The sequence below is a fragment of the Taeniopygia guttata genome, chromosome 6 (genome assembly GCF_048771995.1).
Source record: "Taeniopygia guttata chromosome 6, bTaeGut7.mat, whole genome shotgun sequence".
In the NCBI taxonomy this organism is placed as follows: Eukaryota; Metazoa; Chordata; class Aves; order Passeriformes; family Estrildidae; genus Taeniopygia; species Taeniopygia guttata.
In genome coordinates this window covers 25899671-25924549 of record NC_133031.1, presented here as the reverse complement: position 1 = coordinate 25924549, position 24879 = coordinate 25899671, and the positions used below count along the sequence as shown (strand labels likewise).

General features: G+C 41.3%; 1 protein-coding gene across 2 annotated transcripts in view; it reads right to left on the bottom strand.

Annotated features, from left to right (window-relative positions):
- The window catches only part of SORCS3 (sortilin related VPS10 domain containing receptor 3), a 268866-nt gene that overhangs the window by 31339 nt on the left and 212648 nt on the right, over positions 1 to 24879 (bottom strand). For both annotated transcript variants that reach the window (XM_030276367.4, XM_072931239.1), the window contains exons 12-17: positions 23739 to 23815; positions 23542 to 23633; positions 20503 to 20610; positions 6109 to 6226; positions 4487 to 4620; positions 254 to 367 (exon numbers count right to left, since the gene is read on the bottom strand). In XM_030276367.4, the coding sequence (XP_030132227.4) occupies positions 254 to 367; positions 4487 to 4620; positions 6109 to 6226; positions 20503 to 20610; positions 23542 to 23633; positions 23739 to 23815 (643 nt within the window). The remainder of the gene's footprint in view (positions 1 to 253; positions 368 to 4486; positions 4621 to 6108; positions 6227 to 20502; positions 20611 to 23541; positions 23634 to 23738; positions 23816 to 24879) is intronic.

Sequence of the window (24879 nt, the reverse complement as noted above, 5' to 3'; positions counted from 1 at the left end):
GGGAGCTCCAAGCCTAGGCTCCAGGGATCACACATCACTTGATGGCAATGCAATATCTATGTGTCACTTATGTTAACGTGCTTCTCCCTCTCTCTGAGGAACAAGGCAATTTTCCATACAGATGCTGTTGCAAACTTCACCTCATGGATAAGACTAAAAAAGAACATAATGGGATGCAGAGAAAAAAAGAACTATCCAGGTTTTCTCGTCTACTGCAGTCACCAAAACCTGACAGATTGCAGGATGCACTTACCCAGTGCTGTTCCAGTAGTTCTGACCAACATTGCAATCCTTGGACAGGGAGGATGGGCTGAACCAGAAGGCTGGGATGCACTGGTTGTTGCTGTGCCTCTCATATCCATAGTCACTGTGGAGAGAAGTCGTGAATCCATCACTGCATCCTCCACTAGAGTCAGCTCAGAGTTTTAGGGGATGTCCCAAAGCAGGTGTGTATTGGTGGTTCTCTGCTGGGATGGCACAACATCATGGATTGGCACATCCAGAGACAAAGTGTTGAACTAGTTTGAGAGGCAGGAACACAATTCACTGAAGGCTTTTGATCTCTACAACAGCAGAACTACCAAACTTGCAGGGCACTGGAGGACCTGTGCTTCATTTGGCAACACAACATGACAGAGATTCAGAAAGAATACTGTATCGTTCCTTTATTTTCCTATTAATCTCTAACTTATATTTCATTTTTTGGGTTCTTTTGGTTTGTTTGTTTTTTGCAGCCTTTGCTTTTAGAATAAACTAGGCTAATTCTAAGATCTAAAGTAATTTTTTAACAACAGTGGCTAGGAATATAAAACACTAGGAGCACTTCCTAAGCAACTAGCCACAGTATGTATATTTATGTATGTTAATGGGCTCCCTGGCTAAGCTGTGACTCGCCCAAGAGAAAAAACCAGCTGATGTTTTTCCTACACTAAACTAAAACACAACCAGCTTAGTGGTCTAAGGATTACATGGTATTGTGTCACACAGGGAAGGCAATCCAGGGTATTGATTCTTCTTTGGACCACCTAAGAGTGGAAGTGTACACAACCACATCCAAAATTTCTTTTTACAGCTGCTTTTGTCTGCCAATACAATGATGAAGCAATAGGATTAATCCAAAGCTTTCCATAAGTTTTAATCAGGTCTGGATCAGGTTTCTATGTGTAGCCTTTACTGACAGGCTGGATTCAAAGGACAAATAAAGAGATTCTGGATTTTTGCCTGCAGCAACTTAACAAATGCCAAAATGCTAAACCTCTGTGAAAACACAGACACTACAGAAGCCACTGTCTTGAAAACATTCTGTGCCCTTTAGGACACTCTGAGTTTTATCCTTCCCCTGTTCAGAGCCTGAACTGCCAACAGAAAGAGCTTTGGTGAGACAAAATTGTGCTATGTCCCCAGTGGCCCAGACTGCTACTGTTCTGTTTTTGGAGGGCAAAAATTCTGTGAGCTACTTTAAATGGTTTGGAGATTCCCTAATGCTCTTTCTCTCAACATTCAATTTAATCATTCTCAGTGGGTCCGACCTGCACAGTCGAAAACGCCTGGCAGGGACTTTGTAATTAAAAATATTCAGGAGGAGCTGTACTTTGCCCCAAAGAAGAAAAGAGCTGCATAAATATTTAATAAAATTAAAGACAACATTTCTGTGTGCCCTCAAGGTTCTGTGCTTGTTCATTAACTTCTGGTAAATGTATATTAAAACCTCACATGCTGCCCACCTTCCCTCTCATAAGCCCCAGGGTTTGCATAAGTAAAGGAAATAATCAAGTCCAGTTGCTGTGCTGTCTTTCTCAGGAAAGCTATCTTGACAGAGTAAATAAAGAAGCAGGAGGAGGGAAAAGAAAGCTCAGCGAGCACTTTAATACCACTTACAAGATCCTTCTGCCATTCTCTCCGATAGAGAAAGGCCAGGATTTGCTTCTGGAAATGACTGCAAGGGTTGGCAGGAGCCACCCCTGATCCTGACTCATAAAGATTTGTTGAACTGGGGCATAATTGTGATTTATGCCCCTAAATTTTAGATCAGCCTTATACCTAACTGCAGGGAACAGCACTGCAACCATGAGGCAGACAGGGGCAAGGGCACTGTGACCAAGTGGGAGGGAGCACAGCCCTCACAGCCTGTGCTGAAGGGCTCCTGTGGTTATTTGTCCTGTCCCCACAGCTCTCAAAGATAGGTTTCACCACAGCAAGTGGCACAGGGTGCTCCAATCCCAGAACCAACTCCAAACCTTCTTCCTGAGGAAGCAGAGGGCCCATCTGGCAGGACTTGCTGGTCACTGTACCCACAGAGTCCTGGCTGCTGGCATCCCCCTTTCCCTGGCACCCACAGGACCTACTCAGTTCAACACAAGGGACAGAGCAGTCAGTGCTTTCAAGAACTGGCAATTGTGAGCCCAGGCAGAAGAGACCGAGAGGACATTTTTCCTTGAAAGGGAACAAGTTGCTCTTGAAAGAGCATCAAGTGAAAGTAGGAGTTGTCCTTTCACCTGTCCTGTCCACCTTTTAGTGAGCAGAGAAAAGGCACTTGTCAGCATCTCCCCTTCTCATACTGGCATCCCAAGGAAGGCAGATGAATCTAGAATATATTCTGGAATAATCTGTGTCTTGCCACTGACTAAGCAAGTGTCTCATCCTTTAGAAGTCACAAATCAGAGCACAAGTCCACCCTTCCTCTCTGAAAAATCACTTTAAAAATTATGTACAAGCTCGGTGCCCCACTTCCAGCAATGCCAGTGTTTTCCTCAATTGGACTGTCTCACACATTCTTCCAGTCAGCCCTGCTGAGTAGCATCAAAATTCAACATAAAGTTTCTACTGATTCTTCATCACCAGCTGTAATTTTTGCAGCTAGAAGCCAGTTAACAATTCTGTTGGCAGTGCAGGGTCTGAAACAAAAGCCAGCTTGTTGTCCTCTAATTGCATTTCCTCTGCAGGACTGACAAGTTTACCAGCAATACCCTCTCATATTAGGGAGAAAGTTAAGGAAAAATGATACTGAATGCATGCAAGGAACCTGTCAAGTGATTGAAAAGGTGCATTCTGATGCACCTTTTTCAAGGCAGAATTTAAGGCCAATTCAGCTACCACAGTTTTCCACTTACAGCTTGGAAAAGACAAACATCACTGTGAAAATATAAAACAGGTGAGGAAAAGAAGTGTAAGGAAAAAAAAATACAAAAACAAAAAACCAAATTTATAAGCATCTCTGGAGATTGGTGCTGGATTCACCCCAGAGGCCTATGCCAATGCCAAGGGCAGATACTGCAAGGAAAGAACATCCTGCAAGTTCCCATCATGAGAATGAAGGGGAAAGATCTCATGAGTCAAGATATGGAGTCCCAGATGTAATCTTGACATTAGGAACAAATTAAATACCCATCCAGATTAGATGAAAATCTCTGTTCTATATCCCTGACTTTCTCTTAAATACAAGCTACTATAATATCCAAGAAAATACTCTGGTTGATATTTTTTCTAAATTTTGCTGCATTTCACTATGTCCATGCTCTAAAAGAGAACTGTGAGCTTAAGTCCAAATAAATGTACAGATCTCATGCCTCACACCTCTTCAGAAAGTGCTTGAATGTAGGGAAATGTTCAGGAATAACACAGAGTCAGACGCTGATCCTGAATAACCTACTATAAAGATTAAAATGTTTTCCTAGCTGATCAGCTCTCAGGGTATTTTGAATTCCATTTAAATGACATTTAAGCTCAAACGTCACAGATATTGACAGTCTGAAATATTAGAAATATTTCCTATCACAGGTGCCATGTAGGAATTCCTTGGGCTGAGATCTTGACATGCATTCTCCCATCTCCTATCTCTGACTGTCAAGCAATAGCAAGCAGTGTCTCATTTTTCCCCTGCTTTATTTTTAAGCTGCTTTCAAAGTGACCTTAATGCAATTTGAAAATTATGATCACATCAAGTTAGAAATACCAATATTTATGCAAAACAAGTAGTTATATCTGACCAGGGTGGGCTGTACAGTCATGTCACAGAAGCCCTTTTAGAAATTTCTCAATAAAACATTGTTAAGAAGCAATAAACTGTTACCAGCTATTCAAAGGAATAATGATAAAAATGTGCATGTTTTGCTGAATTGCCCCCTAGGAAGTCAAAGACCTTGGGAGAGAAATACCCTCCCTCTTCTGAAAGGAATATATTTTGCACCAGAGAAGTCCTGGCTGTCACTATTCTGGAATGACAGACATAAAATGTCCATCAGTACTTGCAATTATTTTGCTTTTGAATCCCAGGCTTGGATTTCTCATGGAGCTGAACAAATATTTCCTGCAGATGAAGGGGAAGACTCCCTCACTCATCTGGTTTGGGGGTTGCAGTTCTGCTATATAGTATGATCGCAGCTACAAAGCTGCATGAAACCCACTTCTTCTGCAAGGTTTTCTGTCTGGGTAGTACTTCAGGACAAAAATACAGCTGCTGCACAAGTGCCCAGAGTCACATACTCACCACTCAAAGTCTCCTTGGCCACAGACACACGGTTCAGACACCACAGTTTGGGAATAGTCCCGACTTAGGGAACACTGGGCTCCAGGCTTGCGTTTTTTATAGATCTTCCTCTCCCCCATGACACAAGGCTCCCCCTTCATTAGCCAAGAAACAAGAGGAGAAACACAGTTGTAGTGGCAGCTGGGTCGAAATGGAGCACTTTTTCAAAGGACACAAAAGGCAAAGAAAATGAGCATTTATCACTGGGAGAGTGGGGAATTACAGTCCTGCTCTTTCGTGACTTTGCAAAATCAAAAGTCTCCTTGGGAGGACTCATGAGCATAGTGTGCCCAGCGCTGAGCTGGGATGCCAATGGCAATGTCCCCAAAATGCCTGGATGCCCAAGCCATCACACCCACTTATGTCGCCAATATCTAGTGCTACGAATCATCCTGAAGTGACGATGTGGGAGTACACCAGGGTTTCTCCCATATGTCAGATAAAGTCTACTGCAGAAGCAAGCCCAGGCCTAAATCCCAGGGCAGGGGACAAAGCCCAGGTGTGGAACACAGAGCTCAACTCCCTTGCTCTTTCTGCGACAGAGCTGGCTTTGTTATAGAAAACTTTGATGTGTGTTTCACTAGGCTTTTTGAATGCAAAGGTTTCCAAGAACACTACTGGGAGTAGCTAAACTAAAACAAACATTTGATATCTAGGAGAGTTGCTATAAACAGAATTTTCTATTTTGCAGAAGTAATTTGTCTGCATAGAAGTAAGACAAAAGACAATACCTAATGGAAGTACTTCTCTTCCCTATGAACAGTGATTCCCAAGATTGCTGCATGGTTACACATATGTCTTCCCTTTTCTTTCATTTAAATGATTTTCATTTATTCAATTATACGACTTCAATTATCTTACCCTTGCCAAATTAATGTTCATTTCTCATTCATGGATTTCATTCAGCAATGTCACTACTGCCAATGTCTGGCTCTAGTTATGTTCCCCTGCAGGGTGTGGGACATCATACTGGTAGCCAGTAACCCATAAGTAATCTGCAGAGGTCATTGACCTCTCAGTTACAGTTGCTTCAGGACCTAAATAAATCCAGCATGAAAATAAGCCAGTGTATGAAAAACAAAGCATGTATCCTTGAGTAGAATGAAATAATGTGGTTTTCTCTGGTGTCTTTTATTCAAGAGCTTTTCAGATTCAAGGGGTTTACAGATATTCAAGAGTTTTACAGATACCTGCAGGACCTGCAGGATGAATAAATGTTTTTATTTTCATTTTTGAGTAAGGGAAATAAGAGGCAAACTGAAACAATATTATTTGCATGAGTCAGTGACAGAGCTACAAAGAATTCAGTGTCATCTACAATTCAATCATAAGGTGTAGTTTTACACTGCCCTAAGCATTGAGGCCAAAAATATCCAGCTGGTGCAATGATTATTTTCATAAAATAGAATGTAATCCTGAACTTGCCCATAGATGCCTGGCCCCATGTTTATTCATTCACATTCTCCAAGGGATGCAAAGAAAATCCATATGCTTTGCTGTAAAGAACAACTGCATTCCCACCTGGTAACCCAGAGCAAGGGAAAAGGATCCCCCTCCCAAGGCCCCCTGGCGAGTGGGGATACCTGATTGTGCAGATGCCAGGTTTGGTAGTCGTCCTTGGTACACCTGTGGCTGAAGAGAGACTTGTAGTCCACCTTGACCAGCTGCCACTCAGAACGGAGACTGAAGTGCCCAAAAACTCTGAGCATGGGAGACAAAAGAAAGAGCTGGAGTTAGCCAGACTCATATTTCCATTCAGCAAATAACATCTCATGAATCTCAGCTGCAGAAACTGACACACAGTCTTGGAGCTTAATGCCAGAAAATGGTATTTGGTCATGAATAATATTTTCCTGTTCTTATAACATCCCAGGAGTGTTTAGCTTTTTCCTGACACCTCATACACAGCCTGTGTTGGAAGGTCTTCCCCTAACCCTAGAATCCAGCAAAATTAAATCCAAGTCTAATCGCTCTTATTGTGATGTCTAGAGGGCAGTAAATGTTACTTTTTTATTATTCCAGGTCTTTCACTAATCTACATTTCTACCCAAGCCACTTACAAGATTAAAATTTTTGTTGTTCTAATTGTTCCAGACTAAAAAAAAACAGTGAGAAAGACAAGATTTACAAATTTTCCTGTGAAATCAAAAGAGAAGCAGAAGACAAAACATCCCCACACTGACTGTAATTCAGATCCTGCTGTGGCTCCAGTGTGCTGCCATTATTTATTCATCTTGCTTTACACTGTAGTCATTCAGAGTTGTTGGCTTTGCTCTCTCCTCACTCCTTCTCTAGTCTGCACCAAAATTGCTCTGCATTGTGCTGTTCTCCATGAAACAACAACCACCCAGGAATCAATCATGCTCTCTCCTGGAGACCTGTGTCAGCTCATGCGGATCGGGGAGACAACGGTGGGTGGCCAATATCTGAGAGTCTGAAGTGGTGGGTTTGCTGTGGACACGTTCTTATATCCAAGTTCTGCCCCACAGAGAAGCTCCACTGAGCTGACAAGTGGGAAGGGTATGATACAAGAAGAACCTGTGTGCTGTCATGAACAAGCGACTCAGGTTAGTGAGAAATGCCAAATGCCACCCAGAACATGGCTTCACTGGCCAACACCATGAACATGGTGTGACAGCTCAAGACGACTTTGTTGTGCATTTGAAACTTCTGTCAATTTCTATAAACAAATACAAGGAATGGAGGACAGTACTATGGGATCTGTGGGGTTCCAAGGTTCTGACAAGCAGCTTTCCTCGGAAAGTGATGAAAGTCTTCATTGTGAAATTTTAAAAAAGCTAAGCAAACAATAACAGGGTACAAACCCCAACTGAACAAAGCCAGGTGTTGCAGCTGAGCTCCACTTTCTCAGTTTTATGAATGACATCACTGGATGTGTTTCCATAGTGGCCCAGGTGCATGCACATGACCTCTCCCACCATATCTGTTTTGAGGCCCAGTAGAGGCTTGGGCAGACAGCAAAGAGCTGCAACATTTTAAAACTTACAGTGTCTAGCTATCAACAAGTGCTTGGCACTAAATGCTCCAGTTCCTACATAATAGTTTCTATATCAAGTGCAAAGAAACAAAATAAATTCCAAGGAAGGAGATGCAAAAAGAGATTGGTGGGGCCTTATTTTTCCCTACTCAACTGGTGAGTCCTCACATCACTTTGAAGGTAGCATCTCATTCAGCTTATCTGATTCCCATGTGCCTTCATTTCCCATTTACTTTGGTCACTAAATAAAGGAGGTGGATTTTTTTTAATAAACATAGCTAAACTATCAAGATAATACAGGGAGAAAGGAAATGAGGTACTATAAATTTTGCCTCAATAACTTTGCCTACTGTGGTCTAACTGAAAGCTCTTAATTGCTTGTTGCAAGCATAGAAAACAAGAGAGCTGGGTTTTCAAGGTCCAGCTTTGAGAAGCCAACAAAAAAGACATATTTTGATTTTTCCATATAAGCAGTCTGACGTGGAAGTCCTTGAGAAACAATAAATACAAGAGCCCAGATGGTATTTAGATGGAGTCGGTTTTCTGACTAAGCTCAATTTAACAAAGGTTCTCCAACCTAAGACATAGAATGGTAATTTACTGGCTTTAGACTGCATAGATTTTGTTCTATCCCTCTGAGTAAGCAGTTACCACTCCACATAAAATCTTAGCTGATAGAACAGCATCTTCTTAACTGGTTCTATGCATAGTTTACAGTGAAATCGTTGTTAAGAAAACAGAAAATGCTTCCCAATCCTTTCTTTGGAGAAACAAGACAAGGCTTTTATTGCCAGGACTGGATGTCATTAATTTGCAGAAAACTATTAGAAACATGGAAATAAATTCTGAAATGCTTACAGTTTCTTGATGGAGTTATTTTAGAAATGATCGTTGGTAATGCTGCTATAATTATATCTTTCATTAACTTTTTAAATACACAGTAACTTACAAATGCAGTGTACACTGCCTGGATAACCTTGTGCAGGAGTTCTTCAAAAGGCTTTTTACATTTATACAGTGCTCTCTTCTAAAATTGCATTGCTTTTGCCTTATCATTCCTTGTATTGTTGATAGCTGTGCTTTTTATGTAATTCAATACTCCTCATTCCTGCCAGGTCAACAGAATGAATTGAGGGTCACAAGATAACAACTCACCTGCCTCTGGTCCGTAGATTCAATCCCTGTCCCTGCTCATGGCATGAGAAACAGACCTCCTCAGGTAACAGCTCCCACAGGAAAGGCATCAGCTGTATCCATGGGGATCTATCCCTGCTGGCAGCATCAGATGAGCTGCCCAGCCAGGTATTAAAATGTAAATTCTCATGCCTAAATCAAGTCCTCTTCTATCATTTCTGAAGTAGATTGGTAGGAGATCATATGGAGCAAGCAAGCACTGAAGCTGCCTGTACTTGGCTGTTCTGGTCTGGATGAAGATGGAAGATTTTCCCTTCACCAGCCCTCCCAGCTCCTTTGTGTGCAACACCTGCTGACCTGGGATGTGCCCAGCACTGAGAGAGAGGACTGGAGATGCCAGGGAAGGAAGAAGCTGATAAGGTAATCTTCACTACACCTAACATCAAAAGTACCCTCCTTTCTGAGGCAGTTTTCCTTCACTGAACATCAACAAGTTGAGAGACATGAAAAGCTTGGGTGCTCTTTTTGCTTCTCTTAGTGTACCTTAGGGCCCTCTGAAGCCAGATTTTTAACAAGATTAGACCCCTCAGAATATACTATAAGTATTTTTAATAACTAAAAATAAAATAAAAGCAAATTAATATAATATATTCAGTAGACAACATCTTTTGAGATGAACTACAGAAGCAGATGGATGGATCAACAGAAAAGTAAAGCCAGAACTACAGAAAGACAGCCAAACATATACTTTAATTGATAATACTGATAGAAAAGTTAATTGCAGTGTCATCATAAATAGGCTGTTTCATTTATAAAAGCCTGAAACCAACCTTGATTTTTATTTCCTTTTATTGTAAAATAAAAATGCTTGCAGAGGAAGTGTCTTAGCAAGCAAAAAATCCCCAATAGTAAAAGCACCCAAATTAGTGAATACTTCAGCTGACCTAAATCTGTGCTTTGGTTTTGAGAATGCAGAAAGGAATAAAGTCAAGTAAGATCACTATCTGATTTCAGTTGAAATCCCTCTTCATTTACATCTGTGTATCTAAAAGGAAGTGCCAGAAGTAGATATTTAAGGGGCAAACCCAAGAAGTGCTATGAAGCACCGTCTGGAAGAATCACCTCCTGGCAGGAAAACAAGCATGTGTTGGTCTGGGTTTTGCTTTGTTTTTCACGTTTTTTTTATTTTTCTAGTCTGTGGAGAGGAAGCTCTTCTCTCACTGAAACCAAAGGGAGTGTCAGATCTGGAGCAGTGAGTAGGTAATTCAGTACAACTGAAGGTTCTCATTCTGATGTCCAGCAGAGGAGCACATGTTGCTATTGCTGCAATCTTATCAGATATCTTCTCACTCATAATTGCCTTGATTCATTTGGGATTTTTTTCCCCCACAAGCCAGGCTGCCTTTGTTCCCCATTTCCTGGGAAATTGTGAGTTTATGCTAGAGCTGCTGGCTCAGTGAACACTTAGAGAATGTCTTGGTACATAGATGTACCTCCTTAACTTGTTGATATTTATAGCTTGTGAGTCAATGAAAGAAAATGCTGACAATTTCACACAAAGAAGAGGGCCTGTTATAAAATCTGGATCTGAATCTATCTCTGTGTAAGGAAGGAGCAGTAAAGTGAGACAAATTCCTGTGTGCAGGCTGAGCTGTCTAGGCCAAAACCACATGAGCATCAATAGAACAGTTGCAAGTGGCACTGGTGCAACCAGATTTTATGAATAGATGAAATATTACTCCATGAATTAAACATAAATCATGACTTTAGAGAAAAACCAAATGGGCTGTGTAATCTCCAATTTTTTTTTATTAGGATTTAGATGGAATTGGCATTAAAGGAGGTCACTAGTTACAAGGAAATTGGATAGAAAGGGACTGATACAAGGAAGTAGAACTTAATTGAAAGCACAAATCAGCAATTAGGGAGAGCAGGAGAGGGAGAGTTAAACTGTCTTCTGCCTGGCAGGACGATGCAGGGAGTAAGAGACTGGAAACAAAGGAAACATAAAAAATGAAAGATGACACTTGAAAGGCAGGCAATTGCCAACAAAAAACACTGTCTAATTTTTTTTCTAAACAATAAATATGGTTTCTAAGAGCCTCTTTGGAGCTTTTAATTCAGTTCCTTTTGGCTGACCTGTCAACTAGGAACAGTAGCCTGAGGGCAATGGGTGATGACTCAGGGCTGCTGTACATCTGTCTGAGGACCAAAAGAAAGTAAGAAAAACAGCTGCTTTTTTTTTCTAAAAAGAAGAGGTGCATTTTCTTCCAAAGAAAATACACCATCCATTTGTATCTAGATTTTCAGTCAGTGTAAATTAGTTTAATTTAGACAATCTAAATAGACCCTCTCAGGTATAGGGCCTTCCACTGATACTATTCAGAAGGAGAAAAATCAACAGCAGTGAAACTATCAAGAATGTACCAACACCAGACAGCAGCATGCATGAGGACAAATTTGTTCAAGAAAATCTTTGTCCATATGCTATTTCCCAAAGAGAAGGGTTGCACAAGAATTTCACAGAATTTTTCCTGCAGATTAAATCTGAGGGTTGTGGTTCATTTCCAGTGAAACTGAATGTCATGACATCAAAGTTGCCTGCAAGAAAGAAAGTCAAAGTGTTGGCCACCAACAATCCATATTGAACTGGTCATGAAAAGCTGCACCACTGCCAGATCTCAGGTCAGGAGAGAGAGAGAGAAGAGATGGGGCAGGCAAAGAGTTTCTGTGAATTACAGATCAAAACCAAAACTTTGCAATAAAAAACCTACAATACAATCATGTCAGTTCCTTTCCCTCAGCTTTGGAAAACAGTCCTGGTATTATTCATCAGGCACTTCCTTTATAGTGCTAGCAGAAGAGGAAAACCACTGCAAATGACATGGTACAACGTGATCTTTCAGTTGGCAAGTAATGCCAAGTGCAATTAGTAAGTAATCTGCAGAACCTGTAATCACAAAGCAGCCCTACAGTTTGGACTCAATTTCCCCTTTAGCTGCACAAACACTGCATAAGGCAATGGGGGAGTCAGGGATTTTTGTTATTATTTTTTCAAATAGGAAGTGCTATCAAAATAAGAACTTCCTGAATGACAAATCAAACTTTTTGAAATTTGGTCTCTAAAAAATTTATTACCAATGTTCTCAAGCCACTTTACATGACAATTGCTTCAAAAGAAATCCCAGCAACATGAAAGAGAGTTTGAGACACCTAGGAAGGGGGATGGGAAAGCATATTAATTTTTAATGCTGTTTTTCAGAAGAGTTCTTTCTCTTCTTCGAAGCACTCATGAAAGACAACCAGTTTCTGACAGCCTTGAAAACTGAACATGCTGCCACTGTCTTCTAGAAAAGACACTGGCAGGTATCAGCAATGTGAGAGTTTCATCCCCTCGTGGGTCTGTGGTCTCAGCAGAGGCAGGCGCTGCTGCTTTGCCAGAACCCAGATAACAGAACACATCCAGTCATTTCAATCTTCTATCCTATGAATCAGCAGATTTCCAACCAGAAATGTCCAATACAAATGTGGAAACCATTCCTTAAAAAATGAAAGCTCCAAATGCATGTGGCAGGTGAAGCACAGTGTCCAGCTTTGCCTGGATATCAGAGAAGAAGGCTCAAAGAGGAAGTTCTGGAGAGCTGCTTTCCAACACTCATTCAGTTCAGTGACCAAAAATGTGTCAGAGTGAACTCTGCAGCCAACCCAACACTGAGCCTTCAAGCTCCCAGAAAAGCTGGTGTGCTGTGCCACCCTCTTCCTTGTGCAGGATCAGGGAGAGATTAAGCGGGAAAGGTACCAAGGCAATGTAGTTTCTCAGTCTCCTGAGGGCTGGTGTGATCAGAGCACCGGAATATTTCACGTCTTGCTCTCACAAAAAGGTGAAAGACTCAGGAATGTCTGTGTGCACAGCATCCTGCCCCTTCCTGTGCACCCTCCATCAGGCCTGAGTGCTCCATACAGCCCAGCCCATCTGCAGGCAGGAGGAGAGCACAGGGCCAAGATCCATCTGTCCTTACTTAGCAGCACAGGAAACAAAGCACATGAGCTTCTAGATGAGAATACCTGGATTGTATTGCCATCAGGCAAAACTTACACTTTTATCTAGGGAAAAGAAATCATCTATCAGCCGGCTGCTGATAGATGCTTCTTTCTGCAAGGGCTTCTTTCTTTTGTTCGCTTCAACAAATTCCAGTCTCAAGTGAACACACCTCTCTCCGTTCCTCCTCCCTGCACATGCTCACCTCTCCATCCCCCTTGTCTGAGCATTATAGGCATGACTGAGCATCTGCCTTCCCTGAAAAAATGGGAAAAGTCTGCGCAGTGGGATACCTATCTGGGACTCCAGAGATCTGCTGAGTGCCTGACCATGGGCACGTCCTTTGTTCTCCCTCAACTTCCCTACTGGCAAAATACAATGATGATGTTGACTATTTTAGCATAATATTTGATCTACTGTCCATAAATAGCACTTGACTCCAGTGACAATAATGTTTGCCCCAGAAAGTCAAAGATGGACAATACGTGCCACAGAGCACAGTGCCTTTTCCATGTCTTACGGCTTCTGCCAGGAATCTTCCAAGTACATGGTGCTGCTGCTGGGAACTGGTCTTGGGTCACAGACATCCTTTTCCTAAAGCCAAATAAATCACACGTTGCTGTCTGAGAAAGATTACTCCAAACAGATGTTCTCATCACCTGATTTGTCTTTCAGGTGCCACAGAAAGACCTCAGCTCACACTGCAATTATTAACAGCACAATCAATATTGTGCTTCTTGTGAACTGTTTAGGTGAATTCATGCAGAGATCCAAAGGCTAAAAAACAGACTACTCCTCTGGCAGAGAGGGAGATGGGAGGAGGAAGTGACACTGATTAATCTTGGGGTCGTTAATAATGTTTTTTAGTCTTGCAAACAAAGATATGGGTAATCAACTCTCTTACTCCAGGGTATAAACTGATCATCTGCTGGGATAAAATGGAAATTCCTATAACACACATTTTCTTGTCCATTTTAAAGTCACTTGATGCCATTAGCAGATTGATCATTTTCTCGCAAAGTCCAAGCTATTCATTACTTCCAGAAAGTTTTGAAATTACATCAGATGATACACGAATGCAGCTCACTATGGCAAATGCCAACATCCCCTCAATCATTTTGGCTTCCTTACTTAGTAATTGTACTTGGAATTTCTGTTCTCAGATCAAGTTCCAAATTTTACTTTTTTTTCTGTGTGCAGTCATTATTTTCACAGATTCACTTTAATTTCATGGATTCTATTATGAAAAGTCCTTATATAGGTTTGTGCACTGCAGTCTGCACAGTCCCCTGAGTGAGGAAGAGAAACTGATCTCACAAGGATGCATCAGAGCCAGGAAAATCCATAACTAATAACACTGCCAGTTGCACCACAAACAAATATTGCACTGAACAGCATAAAAAAGGAAAACTGAAAAGTGAGATAAAACCACAGAAGGGACAACAATTAAAACCTAACGGTCTTTTCTAGTATCTAATGTACTTATGCAATTTGGATAAACTAGGCTTGAAAATCTTCTCTCTGATCTTTAAAAAAGTCCACAGTTCTGGTAGCCCTGAGAGAATGTGCAGGCTGGGTGGACAGCCTTGGTTCCCAGAGGAAATGAAGGTAAACAGGGACAAAGTTCAGAATCTTTCAGCACGACAGCTCCCTGTCTCATTTTCTACACTGGGAGCTGCAAGTTGGAATTCGCTTTCTACAGAACTCTGGTGAAATCTTTCTTCCAGATTCCCTCTTTGCCAAATTTCTATGTGGTTCAGCAGCAGTCAAAGTTGCAGAAGATCTATGGTTTTTTTCAGACAGTTTCTTCTTTTCTCACATAGTGAAGTGAAAAGAGGCCAGACTGATGTCAGGAAAGTTTAAAGGCACTGTGGGCCATGGGAATTGAGGAACACTGACTCTTTTCTTCGTGCACATTGTACAAGAGCCTCAATTCCTTCTAGGAAAAACAACCTCAGGTGTTTTGCCATCCACTCACACTGCATCTCATTTGCTGAGGTTGCTAAGCAGAGGTGCTGGCTGTGGGAGGCAAAACCTGGCACCAGGGGGAGAACATAAGCTCCTCTGACTTCATCTCAGCAAAGGCACTATTTTCTATCACTGATTTCACCTTAATTTTTCTCAGTACAGCCACTCAGAGGTGGCAGACCCATGTCTCCCTACCCCTAGGCAAAGAGGCAGAATGCTTCAAGGACACTGTGTCAGCTTGTAATTTTCTTTCCTGTATTAGCTTTTAATGTAACAGCAAGACTTGAGCAAAAGGCAGCGGATGTTGCCTTGCTTGAAGAGAAAAGATGTTAATCACCTTATCAGAAAAAGACAGGAAAATTATCCTGGCCCCCATGTAACTTTGAACTCAGTGGGAGCTTGAATCTGGGAGCTGTTGTCCTTTTCTCACACTCAGTTTGCTGAATCTCTGCTGACTGTGAATCAGAATCTGTCCACATTGCCTTCATGCCTGTATCTACTTTGCTGATGTCTTCCACAGGTCAGTCAGTTCTTCAGAATAAAAGTACCTCATGGAACTCCTGGCCACGGGATAAGGTGACTGCTAAACACCTTTCCAAAGTATTTAGAGGGAAAACTCTCAAAAATATGAAAACTCACTAATATCTTAGAAATATAAAGAATACCATGTTTGGCCAAGGAAGGTCCTTATTTGTAAATATCTATAAATGTGAAAAGTATATAAGGTAATATTTTTAGTATAATTTAGTATAACATATATTGTTTTAGCATCCTGTACTTGTCACTGTTGGAACATGGATCTGAAATAGAGGGACTTCTGGTCTGACACAGTATGGCCTGTGCTCTTAATACTTTCTTTCTCACCTCAAACCTCCCCTGGCACCCATCTCAATTTTTCCAACATCTCTCTCAATTACTTATTCATTCTTTCTCACTCTTCTGCCACCCAGTGATGGATTGCCAGTAATTTTATGGGTCTCTTGAAAAGAAAGAATTATTCCCACTTCATCTCTGGTAAAGCTTCATGGCCACATAAACAAGAAGGTGTTGGAAAGGGTCAGGACTAGCACCACATTCGTTTACAACCAGGAACATTTTCTAACACACATAGCCAAGGGCAGCAGTCACAGCAGTGTTGACAGACCAACTTTCAGCTCACTGAAAATATTAATGCTCAATTATGCATACACACATATATAGAGATCATTAAGTTCACACGCGTAGAACTACATAGAAATTTATATACACACGTGGGTGTGTCTACATAAATATTTATTTATCAGTACAGAGAAACTTAATGATCCCCATCTGTAAATGAGTGTCTGCACACACACACACATAATGAGTCTACTAAAATGATGCAGGGATGTGAAGCAAAAATGTTATTCCTCTAAATATAGGTTTGGAGAGATGCTTAGCACAGGAGATGAAGTGGCAGGGGTAATAATTATGAGTCAGAGCTGGAACAACATAAAGCCCTTCTCTGGACCCATGGCAACATCTTGTCCCTGATTTGAATGGTACAAACTAGTTTGGATAAATCACAACTGACTGGAAGGGGAATACAGTGTGATTCCTTTCCCCTGTTGGACAACCTCAGATAAGTAACATGCTGCACTATGGCTTGTCAATCCAGAAAATAAAGATCTGACCCATCAGAACATGACATCACTAAAAAATACACGAGTTAACAGTGAGGGCACAGCACAGAATTTAGAAACCAGTAGATTTCAAAAAGGCTAGTGCATCCTGGGCATTCATCTGAGAAATGTCTAAGCCACCACCCTTATGCATTTATTTTCCTAGAGGACTCTGTGTGTCCTACAGCCTTTTTCCCCACGCCTGCACCAAGCACCAGAATGTGCTTTGGTACAAAGCTCTGTGCTAAAGGAGCTGAACTGACTCTCTTGTGAGATGAGAAAGTGTCAAAGCAACAACAAAAGGAACTGCAGAAGATGATCAGCCAGGGCTGGAGGAAGGACTGTGGCTTTACTTTGGTTAGGCAGCAGTTCGAGGCAGACCAGCTCACATAGTCTCATGGTACTTCCCTGTGCATCACAAAACTACCTTCTTAACTGAGCCCCCCCCAGCTCGTAAACAAATAATTCTTGCAGCATTATAGCCGTACAAAATTACAAAATTATGAAATAACTTAGGTTGAAACAGACCTCTGCAAGACATCTTGTCCAACACCCCACTAAAAGCAGCTCCCAATTCAGAGTACTCTTAGATATTCAGAATCATATAAAGCCTCTTCATAAAGCAAATTACTGATGTTACCATACTAAGTTTTTTAGGACTGTTTAGGACAAGCATACACAGCACAAAGCACAAAGGATTCAAAAAGCCTAAGATACTCATACAATAAAGACAGATATGGAAAAAGCTCACTTAATAGCTATGAAGTGTTACAAAATTGTGTGCTAAAAGGGTTGCTCCTTCCAACAGCCCAGAAAGCCTCTCACAGCATGTGGCACGAAATGAAGATTGGGAAAGTCATTCTACTGATATATTGATTTTAATAAAATAGTATTATGAAAATATTGTTAATAATGCAATATTTTTATAATAGTTGGAGTATAATGACTATGTGTACACATTCTCCTCAGAATATTATTTTCTTAAATGGGAGAACACAGACCACTTTGATGCAAGATGGAAGAAATCTTAGTTCTAACAGTAATCAGCTGAGACCACTAGATGAACTATTCTGCATTTTCCAGGATGAGAGACAAACTTATAAAAGCCACTAACCTACCCAGTGTGGCAGCACATAAATATGACCACAGCCTTGATCCCTCTGCCTCAGTGCTGCTTCAAGTCTAAGAGCTCCTACTGACCCCATGATCAGTTTGGGACACAAATCCCAAACTGTTGTGCTCCTCTCATCAGCTTCCTGAAATCGTTGGGGTTTCTACCCACAAACACAAATTCTATGGACCTCCAAACCACCATGTGCAATCTTTGTTCAGAGGGTGGCAAGTAGCAATAGAAATACACTGATTTCTTCTCACCCAAAGCTTACACAAGCCCATCATTATCCTACACTGCCCCTATAGATGAGCTCACTAAAATTTTCTTTGGGAGAAACACCTAAGTATAGAAATGGTTTGCATACAGCTTTATAAATGGGCTCTTTCCTCCTCTGTTCCTTTTATTTGTGGATAGAAGTTTCTCTAAACATTCATTGCAAGTGTCATGTGAAATTTCTTTGTATGGCTTTTACAGACTATTAAGAATGGTTTTAAAACTGCTAATGATGACAGTAATAATAAAGACAATAGCAATAACAATAGCAATGGCAATGGCAATAATAATGGTAAGATGCCTGCAAAATTTCAAAATAAGAAGTTCTCAACAAATCAAATTCACAATATTCAGGAGATAACTCACTTCCTACATTCTACACCAGAAGACTACTGAGATAAATAACCATAATCTTAGATTTATAATGCATTTTTCATCTCAAAAGAAAACTGCATTTATTTATAAAGTAAATGGTCTAAATCCACAGCTAGTTGCAACTGATTAGCTCCACTGATTTCAATGAAGGTGCTGACATGCAGATTTATGTGAGTTCAGCTCTCTCTCAACATGTGTGCATATGTCTGCACGTGTGTGCAGCTGGAAAGTGACACATATTGCACAAAGAATTTCACCGTATTAAACAACATAGAAAGTTACACATTATCATTGCATTTGCAGAAAAAATTGCACAGAGTGAGGAGAATCGCAGGTTCTAATCTTTAGCTGGGAATTGGCATATGTGTTTTCCCAACAGGATGCTCACAGCAGTCTTCTGAAAAGGCACAGGTATATCATATGCTGTTCAGTTTTGCTCTTTGCAAAAACAGGGTGATGTTTGCAGATAGCAAGGCAAGAGATGCACAGATATATTCTTCTAAAAAAACAGGACCTTGCTTTTTTGAAAAAAAAAAAAAAAAAGAAAAAAGTCAAAGCAAGGCATTGTTTTGGAATAAAGGAAAAGAGAGCAATGCCACCAGAACTGACACCACCTCTGCTCTGATAAAATCTCAGTAGCTGTCTGTGACAGACACAGAGGCTGCCTTGTTTTGCTGCAGCACTGTTTGGGAATAAAGCACAGGAGTGCTGCTGTGTAAAGCACAACCATAATTATTTAGCCTGTCCTTCCTAAGACAGTTTATCACAGGGGATATGGATGTGCTATACAGGACGCAGCTATGCTTTCCTGAGCCTTCCAAGGGTACAGCACCAAACATTTCTTCTGCCATGGCATAGATGGCACAGAATCCCATTCAAATGACCATTTGATGGAAGAGTAAAATATGATTTTCCCCCAGCTCCTTTCTTGCAGCTGAGTTCACTTCAAGTATAGGCACATGGTCACTTCTGTTTGTGTAAAGCTGACTTAGAGCTGGCTTTGAAAGGCATAACAACACAAATCATGCAACATAGCTGGAATACATTCAAATAATTAGCAGAAATTTCTAAGACACACATCTATTATTCTGTTCAAACTTCCTCAGAAACTGATGACACTCAGTTTCTCACTACCTGTGACACCGGCAATGAGCTCCACCTACGTGTTTATGCCATATAAGTATGCAGATGGACTGAAGCCTAGAAGAAAATAAACTTGACCTGAATCTCTTCTCTCTTTCAAGCAGTGAAAATGTGCAGGAACTTCAAATGAAGATGCAGAGAAGCAGACTGACAGCAAGATGAAATTTATCAGTGTCCTGCCCCTGAACTGGAGTGGTGCAAGAGTGTCTGATGTGATTAACCAAAGGCACCTCTTCATGCCACTGTAGGTATGCTTCACAGGCGTGCCTCAGTCTAAGGCATCTGAGCCACCTTGCTTTCTGATATTTTCCAGAATGTTGTTTCAGCCAGTTCAAAGACACACAGGTAAGAAGGCATTTCTGAAACCAATGAAGGCAGTGCATCTTGTCCTTGCTGTGTTCGGAACCCCAGAGCACAGTGCTCTGATCTGCTTTGTGCAAGAGGTCAGATGACTACTTCAATATGCCTTTGAACTTAAAAACTTCCCTTTCCTGGTTGTTAAACTCAAATCCTGTCCTGTTCTTGGGCCAACATCACTCCACTGGTTCCATCAGCCTTACCCACTGGGAGGAGGAAGGTCTCAGCACCATCAGTGCTAGCCCACGCTCTTCCTTCCATGGGATGGGTGAGCCATAGCATAATACACCCCAGAACAGGAAAGTTATACCGAGCTCAGCTTTGCATATACACACTTTTGAGCTAAAACTGGATGTACAGCCCACAATGCAAGCAACAAGTTTGGGGGATATTCATACCCACCAGAAATCTCAAAAGACGGTCATGTTGCACAACTGGAGCAAGGACAGAACTGGCATGAGGTACAATCATACAGATCTCTGACTTCTGAAGAGCACTGCAGTCCCTGGGCCTTCAGATCCAAGGAATGCAATCTCAGCAGTAATTATGAGAAAGGACCTCTGGTTATCACTAGATGCAACCTGACCAAGGGTACACCACTCTCCAGAGAAGTAGATCTACCTACTATTCTATGTGAACTCCCAAGCTACAGCTCGGGACCATGTCTCCTTGCCCCCGTCACTGCTGGAAAGAGCTTGGCTCCATCATCTATTTGCCACATGATGCAAGAACATGCCAGCCAGGCGTGTGACCACCAGCAAAGCCCACAAAACAGCACCATGTCTTCATGAAACACTACATGTGCAGCTACACAATGCTGCACTGCACATCATGAGGTTACCATGAACTTGGGGATCTCCATGCACCCCTTCTGCCATCCCCTTTCTTCCCTGGAAAGGGAAGTTTTTAATTTAAAATTGGAGCTGCTATACTTACGTCATTATCTGAGTCTCTATGCCAGGGTCTACAAGGGATCCATCCACAAAAAGTGGTGTTGATGTGAAACTGTATTTAGTCCAGGATCTTCCCTCATCAAAACTCACCCTGGGATAGAAGCAGACAACATTTATACACATAAAAATACTTACTCTAGAGCAAATACAGCAATTAAATGTTGTCTAAGGTCTACAAGCTCCAGCAGCTGAATTTACAGACAAGAACCAGTCTTTGCCACTTCCCAGCCCACTAAATTCATGGTCTTGATATATTTTGAAAGATCAAAGCTTTAGAAAGCAAAACCACTGTCAATAAGGACATGGATATACTTTATGCAGCTGTACATCAGACCTCAAGAGATGAGGAGTTTTTGCCAAGACCTGTTTCTGGGTCTGGAATAGCACCTGGCATGAAGCACCACTCAGAGCATAAGCAGCCCTGGCCTGAATGCATGAAAATTGCTTTCACCACCACAGGACATTTTGACCCATCCACGTATCAATGCCATATGGCATTAGCTACAATCTCTCTAGCCCTGTGAGTACTTAAAGGGAAATTTGGCTTATTTGTGGGAGTGAGCTGGATCTGTCTGGGAAGCTCTTGGTGGTCACTGAATCCCCCCTGCTCCAAGTAGGTGGGACAATATCTGATACACCACCAAAGGACCAGGAGGCCACTGTAGTGTGTATTATAAACCATGGGTTACACCAACTTCAGACCTCTGGTGTGGAAAGCCAAAACTGGCAGTCACCATTCCCTAACTCTCTGCCCCTCATGTCACTTAGCAAGACACTTTCACCTCAGAATGCAAGAATAGGAAGTTAAATTTACATTTAAAACAGAACTCTGGGAGCACAACAGCACACAGAAAGATTATCTGCCCTAAATCTATTTATTTAAATGTATGTGTCTTCCCATACACCTGTGCATTTGTATGCGTTCTGCTTGCATGCTTATCTCTCCAAATAGCATTTCAACTTCTGGGGAACAGCATGCTTCATTAGCCTAGCTAAAGTTCTCTCAGCTTTTCAATTATCTGCCCCTCTTTTCTCCAGCATGAAACTTATTGTACAATGTCTCAGCCTGAGAACTAATAGATTTACATGTACCCTTTAATCTATTCCACTCCTGCCCATAAAACAGGTGCCTACTGAAGCAATATGAAACAAATTCCAAAGCCCCTAAGGGTACCATTTTGAAGGAAACCTGTTGGATCTTATTGATAACAAATCTAAATCACTACTCATTTAATAGAGTGGGTGGGGTACTCAGAACTGCACACACCATTTCATTGTAAAAGGAGAGCATATGAAATGAACCTCTGCAAACAAAGGTGAACTGAGCTGTCGGCTCCTATGAAAAGTCAACCTGTGACCAATTCTTTCCCAGTATGTTAGTACAGGCACTTGTAGTAATGTGCTTTTTATGTCTAAATAGCCTCCACAATTAAAGACACAATTAAAACAGCTACACCTGGCTTGAATAATGCAGTAACAAATGGTTAATACGTGACTTCCAGCTTTTTCCATAAGGGGCTTGCCTTTCACTCTTCCAGAGCTCAACTTGCTGCAGTCTGATGCACCCACTGCTAGTGACACCCACCCTTGGCTAGCACAAACTTCTCCTTCCTTGACTCATCCTTGCTTTGATCTAAAGACTGGGACGTGGTCCTGATGCCCTCTTTCCTGAGAGCACTTTCATTACAGCCATGAGAACTGAGTAACCGTCAGAGGCTTCCAGTCACACCCCAACACATTCACAGCACAGACTGGAGTCTGCAGCTCATCATTAGGAGTCTGCTCTGTTACTGCTGTCCTCTGTAGGCCCAGTGATGGAGCCAATACATCCCATGGTTAACAGTCCACTGTCACACCGTGACTAAAGCAGTCATTTCTTTGCTTCAGGTGGCAAAGAAATGGGCTCAAATGCAATAGATTCAAATTTTTATAGAAATCTATGTTGCAGTCATCCCAGAGTTATCTGTCAGATCAGAAACATAAAGTCCAGAAGCTTTTTCTATTGAAAAAGTAGCTGTTAATGTTTTCAAAGTGCATCTCCAGAACATGAGCTCGTAAATGGGTGAAGTCAACCTGTCTTGAGGCGTCCAGATTTGGAATGACTGCAATTTCACTGGAGGATTTTGTACAATAATGACTCAGGTAGAGGAAACCTTAACACCTCATCATTGCTGCCAAACACCATTGCATTCTCTTTCTATTTGACTGAAGACCACATTTTCTGTTCTGCATGCAAAATAATAGACATGTGCTTAGCACCGTCACTCTGAGAGACAACCCAGTATTGTACACATGAACACATCTTGTTTCTGAAATCTATTTCTAACTAATTCATTTTTAAACAACATTAGAAGCTGGGTGGGTCAGTCCACTGCAGGTGGTACTAACACAGCCATTTTATGTTAACAGTGTTAGTTATGAATTTCAGAAGGTGTAACTGGGGCAGGAGTCAGAGGGGCAAGAGCTAAGAGGATAATTTTGAGTAGTATCTTTAGTGCTTAGGCTGTTGCAACCCATTTATAGCAAAACATTGTCTTCAGCTGAGAAATCATTTTGCCCTATTTCACCTCCAACTCTAATCAGTCGCCACCACAGTATCTCTGGAAATTGATAGTAAAATACTAGAGGGGTTAGCAACATATCTCTGTTGTCCTTATCTACACCTACTGCCCTCTCCTCTCCCTCCCTTTATCTATCTTACCAGATGAATGTTAAATTCTGTAAACAAAATGTAGAAACGAGAAACACATCCTCTCAGAAATACCTGAAGCCCAAAGGATGATTTAGTATATGTGTGTCTGTAGGAAAGAAGCCCCACCTGGAGGCTCATAGTACATTATCAGTGCAAAGAGTAATTCATACACATACATGATTATGTATGGAGGCATTATATTTATAAAATGGTGCAATAATCATTATATTAATCAATAAAACCAAAATGATGGTAAAACATAGATAAGAATGACATCATCTGTTCATTTTATAGACACTGGCACCCTCTCAAAGTAACAAGTTTCCTTACCACATGTGCCGGATGGGCACTGACGTGTGTTTCATGGCCACTAGTGCCCCGCCCCAGTCCAGAAACCAAACGTTGTATTCCTCCTCAAAGATCTGCAAGCAAAGGAAGTACTGCATGAGTGCTCCACTCTGCTGGGAAGTGAAGAGTCAGAAGAATAGCAAAAGGCTCCATGCTTTCCTTTGCTGTGCAAAACATACCTGTCTCCAGGAATTGCCACCATCAGAAGAGATGAACACGCCAACATCCGTGTAGAAAAGTTCAGAGCCAATATTGCCTGCAACATAAGTGTCAGACATTATTCTGTGGATGAACACGCTAATGAAAATGCTAATTAAATTTCTGACATTTAATGCTGGAAAATTAGATATTAAAATAGATTGACACTCTCCTGTTACCATCACAGAATTCAACTAACACATTATTGTGTCAATGATATTTCAAAAAAGTTCTGGTTCCAGGAGGCAGAGCAGCTCAAGAAGGGTGTTTTCATCAATGCTCAGGATATAGGAACTGTCATACTGTCCATCTACCTAATTTTCTTCCCTGACACCAGCAAGAGTCACCAACTGTTTTAGATGAGGCTGTGAGGAAAACCTGATGTGGGCAAGCATACAGAAGGTCAGTCTAAAGGGACATCCAGGTTCAAGAGGATAAATCTACTGTTTCAGTTCAAAGACCTTCCTAGCCCAGTATCTTATAACGAGTGGATGTCCTCAAGAATTGGACACTGATTTAAAGGTAGCAGTGTAAGTTTTGTATCATATTTTAAACACCAAAATGTAAACTCCAAATTTTCAAACAGGGATTTACAGATGGAGGAAAGGGAGTAAAAAGGCAAGAATTTAGTTGTTATCACTTCATTCTGTCTTTCTGTGCAAAGCTGTTCCATTATTTCCTTAATTCTCCTACTCCAATTTCACCTACGTGCATTTAAACCTTACAAAATGCAACTCCCAAACAAGTCAAGAGGATTTAGCAGCTGTAAAATTAGATAATAAAACATATTTCTGCCATTTGCAGGAATCTAACCTCTGTCCTGTACCAAGTGTCCAAGTATCCAATCATTGCTGGAAATGTCTCACTGTAAATGAAGTGTTTGAGCAGCCAACATTTGTGAGAAAAAATTGCAAAGCTTATCCTTGAATGCATTCAGCAACATGGTGAGATGCTCCTACTGTTGTGAAACTGGTTAGTGGAAACAGATGTGTATATTCCCAACAGGTAAGGTTTTTTCATCCACAAAGGAGTAAGGCAGAAATTATACTCTGCTTTTTAAAGGTTAATTGTTAAACTGGGAAAGCATTCATCCCATGCACTGGCAGTTTGAAAAGAACCTAA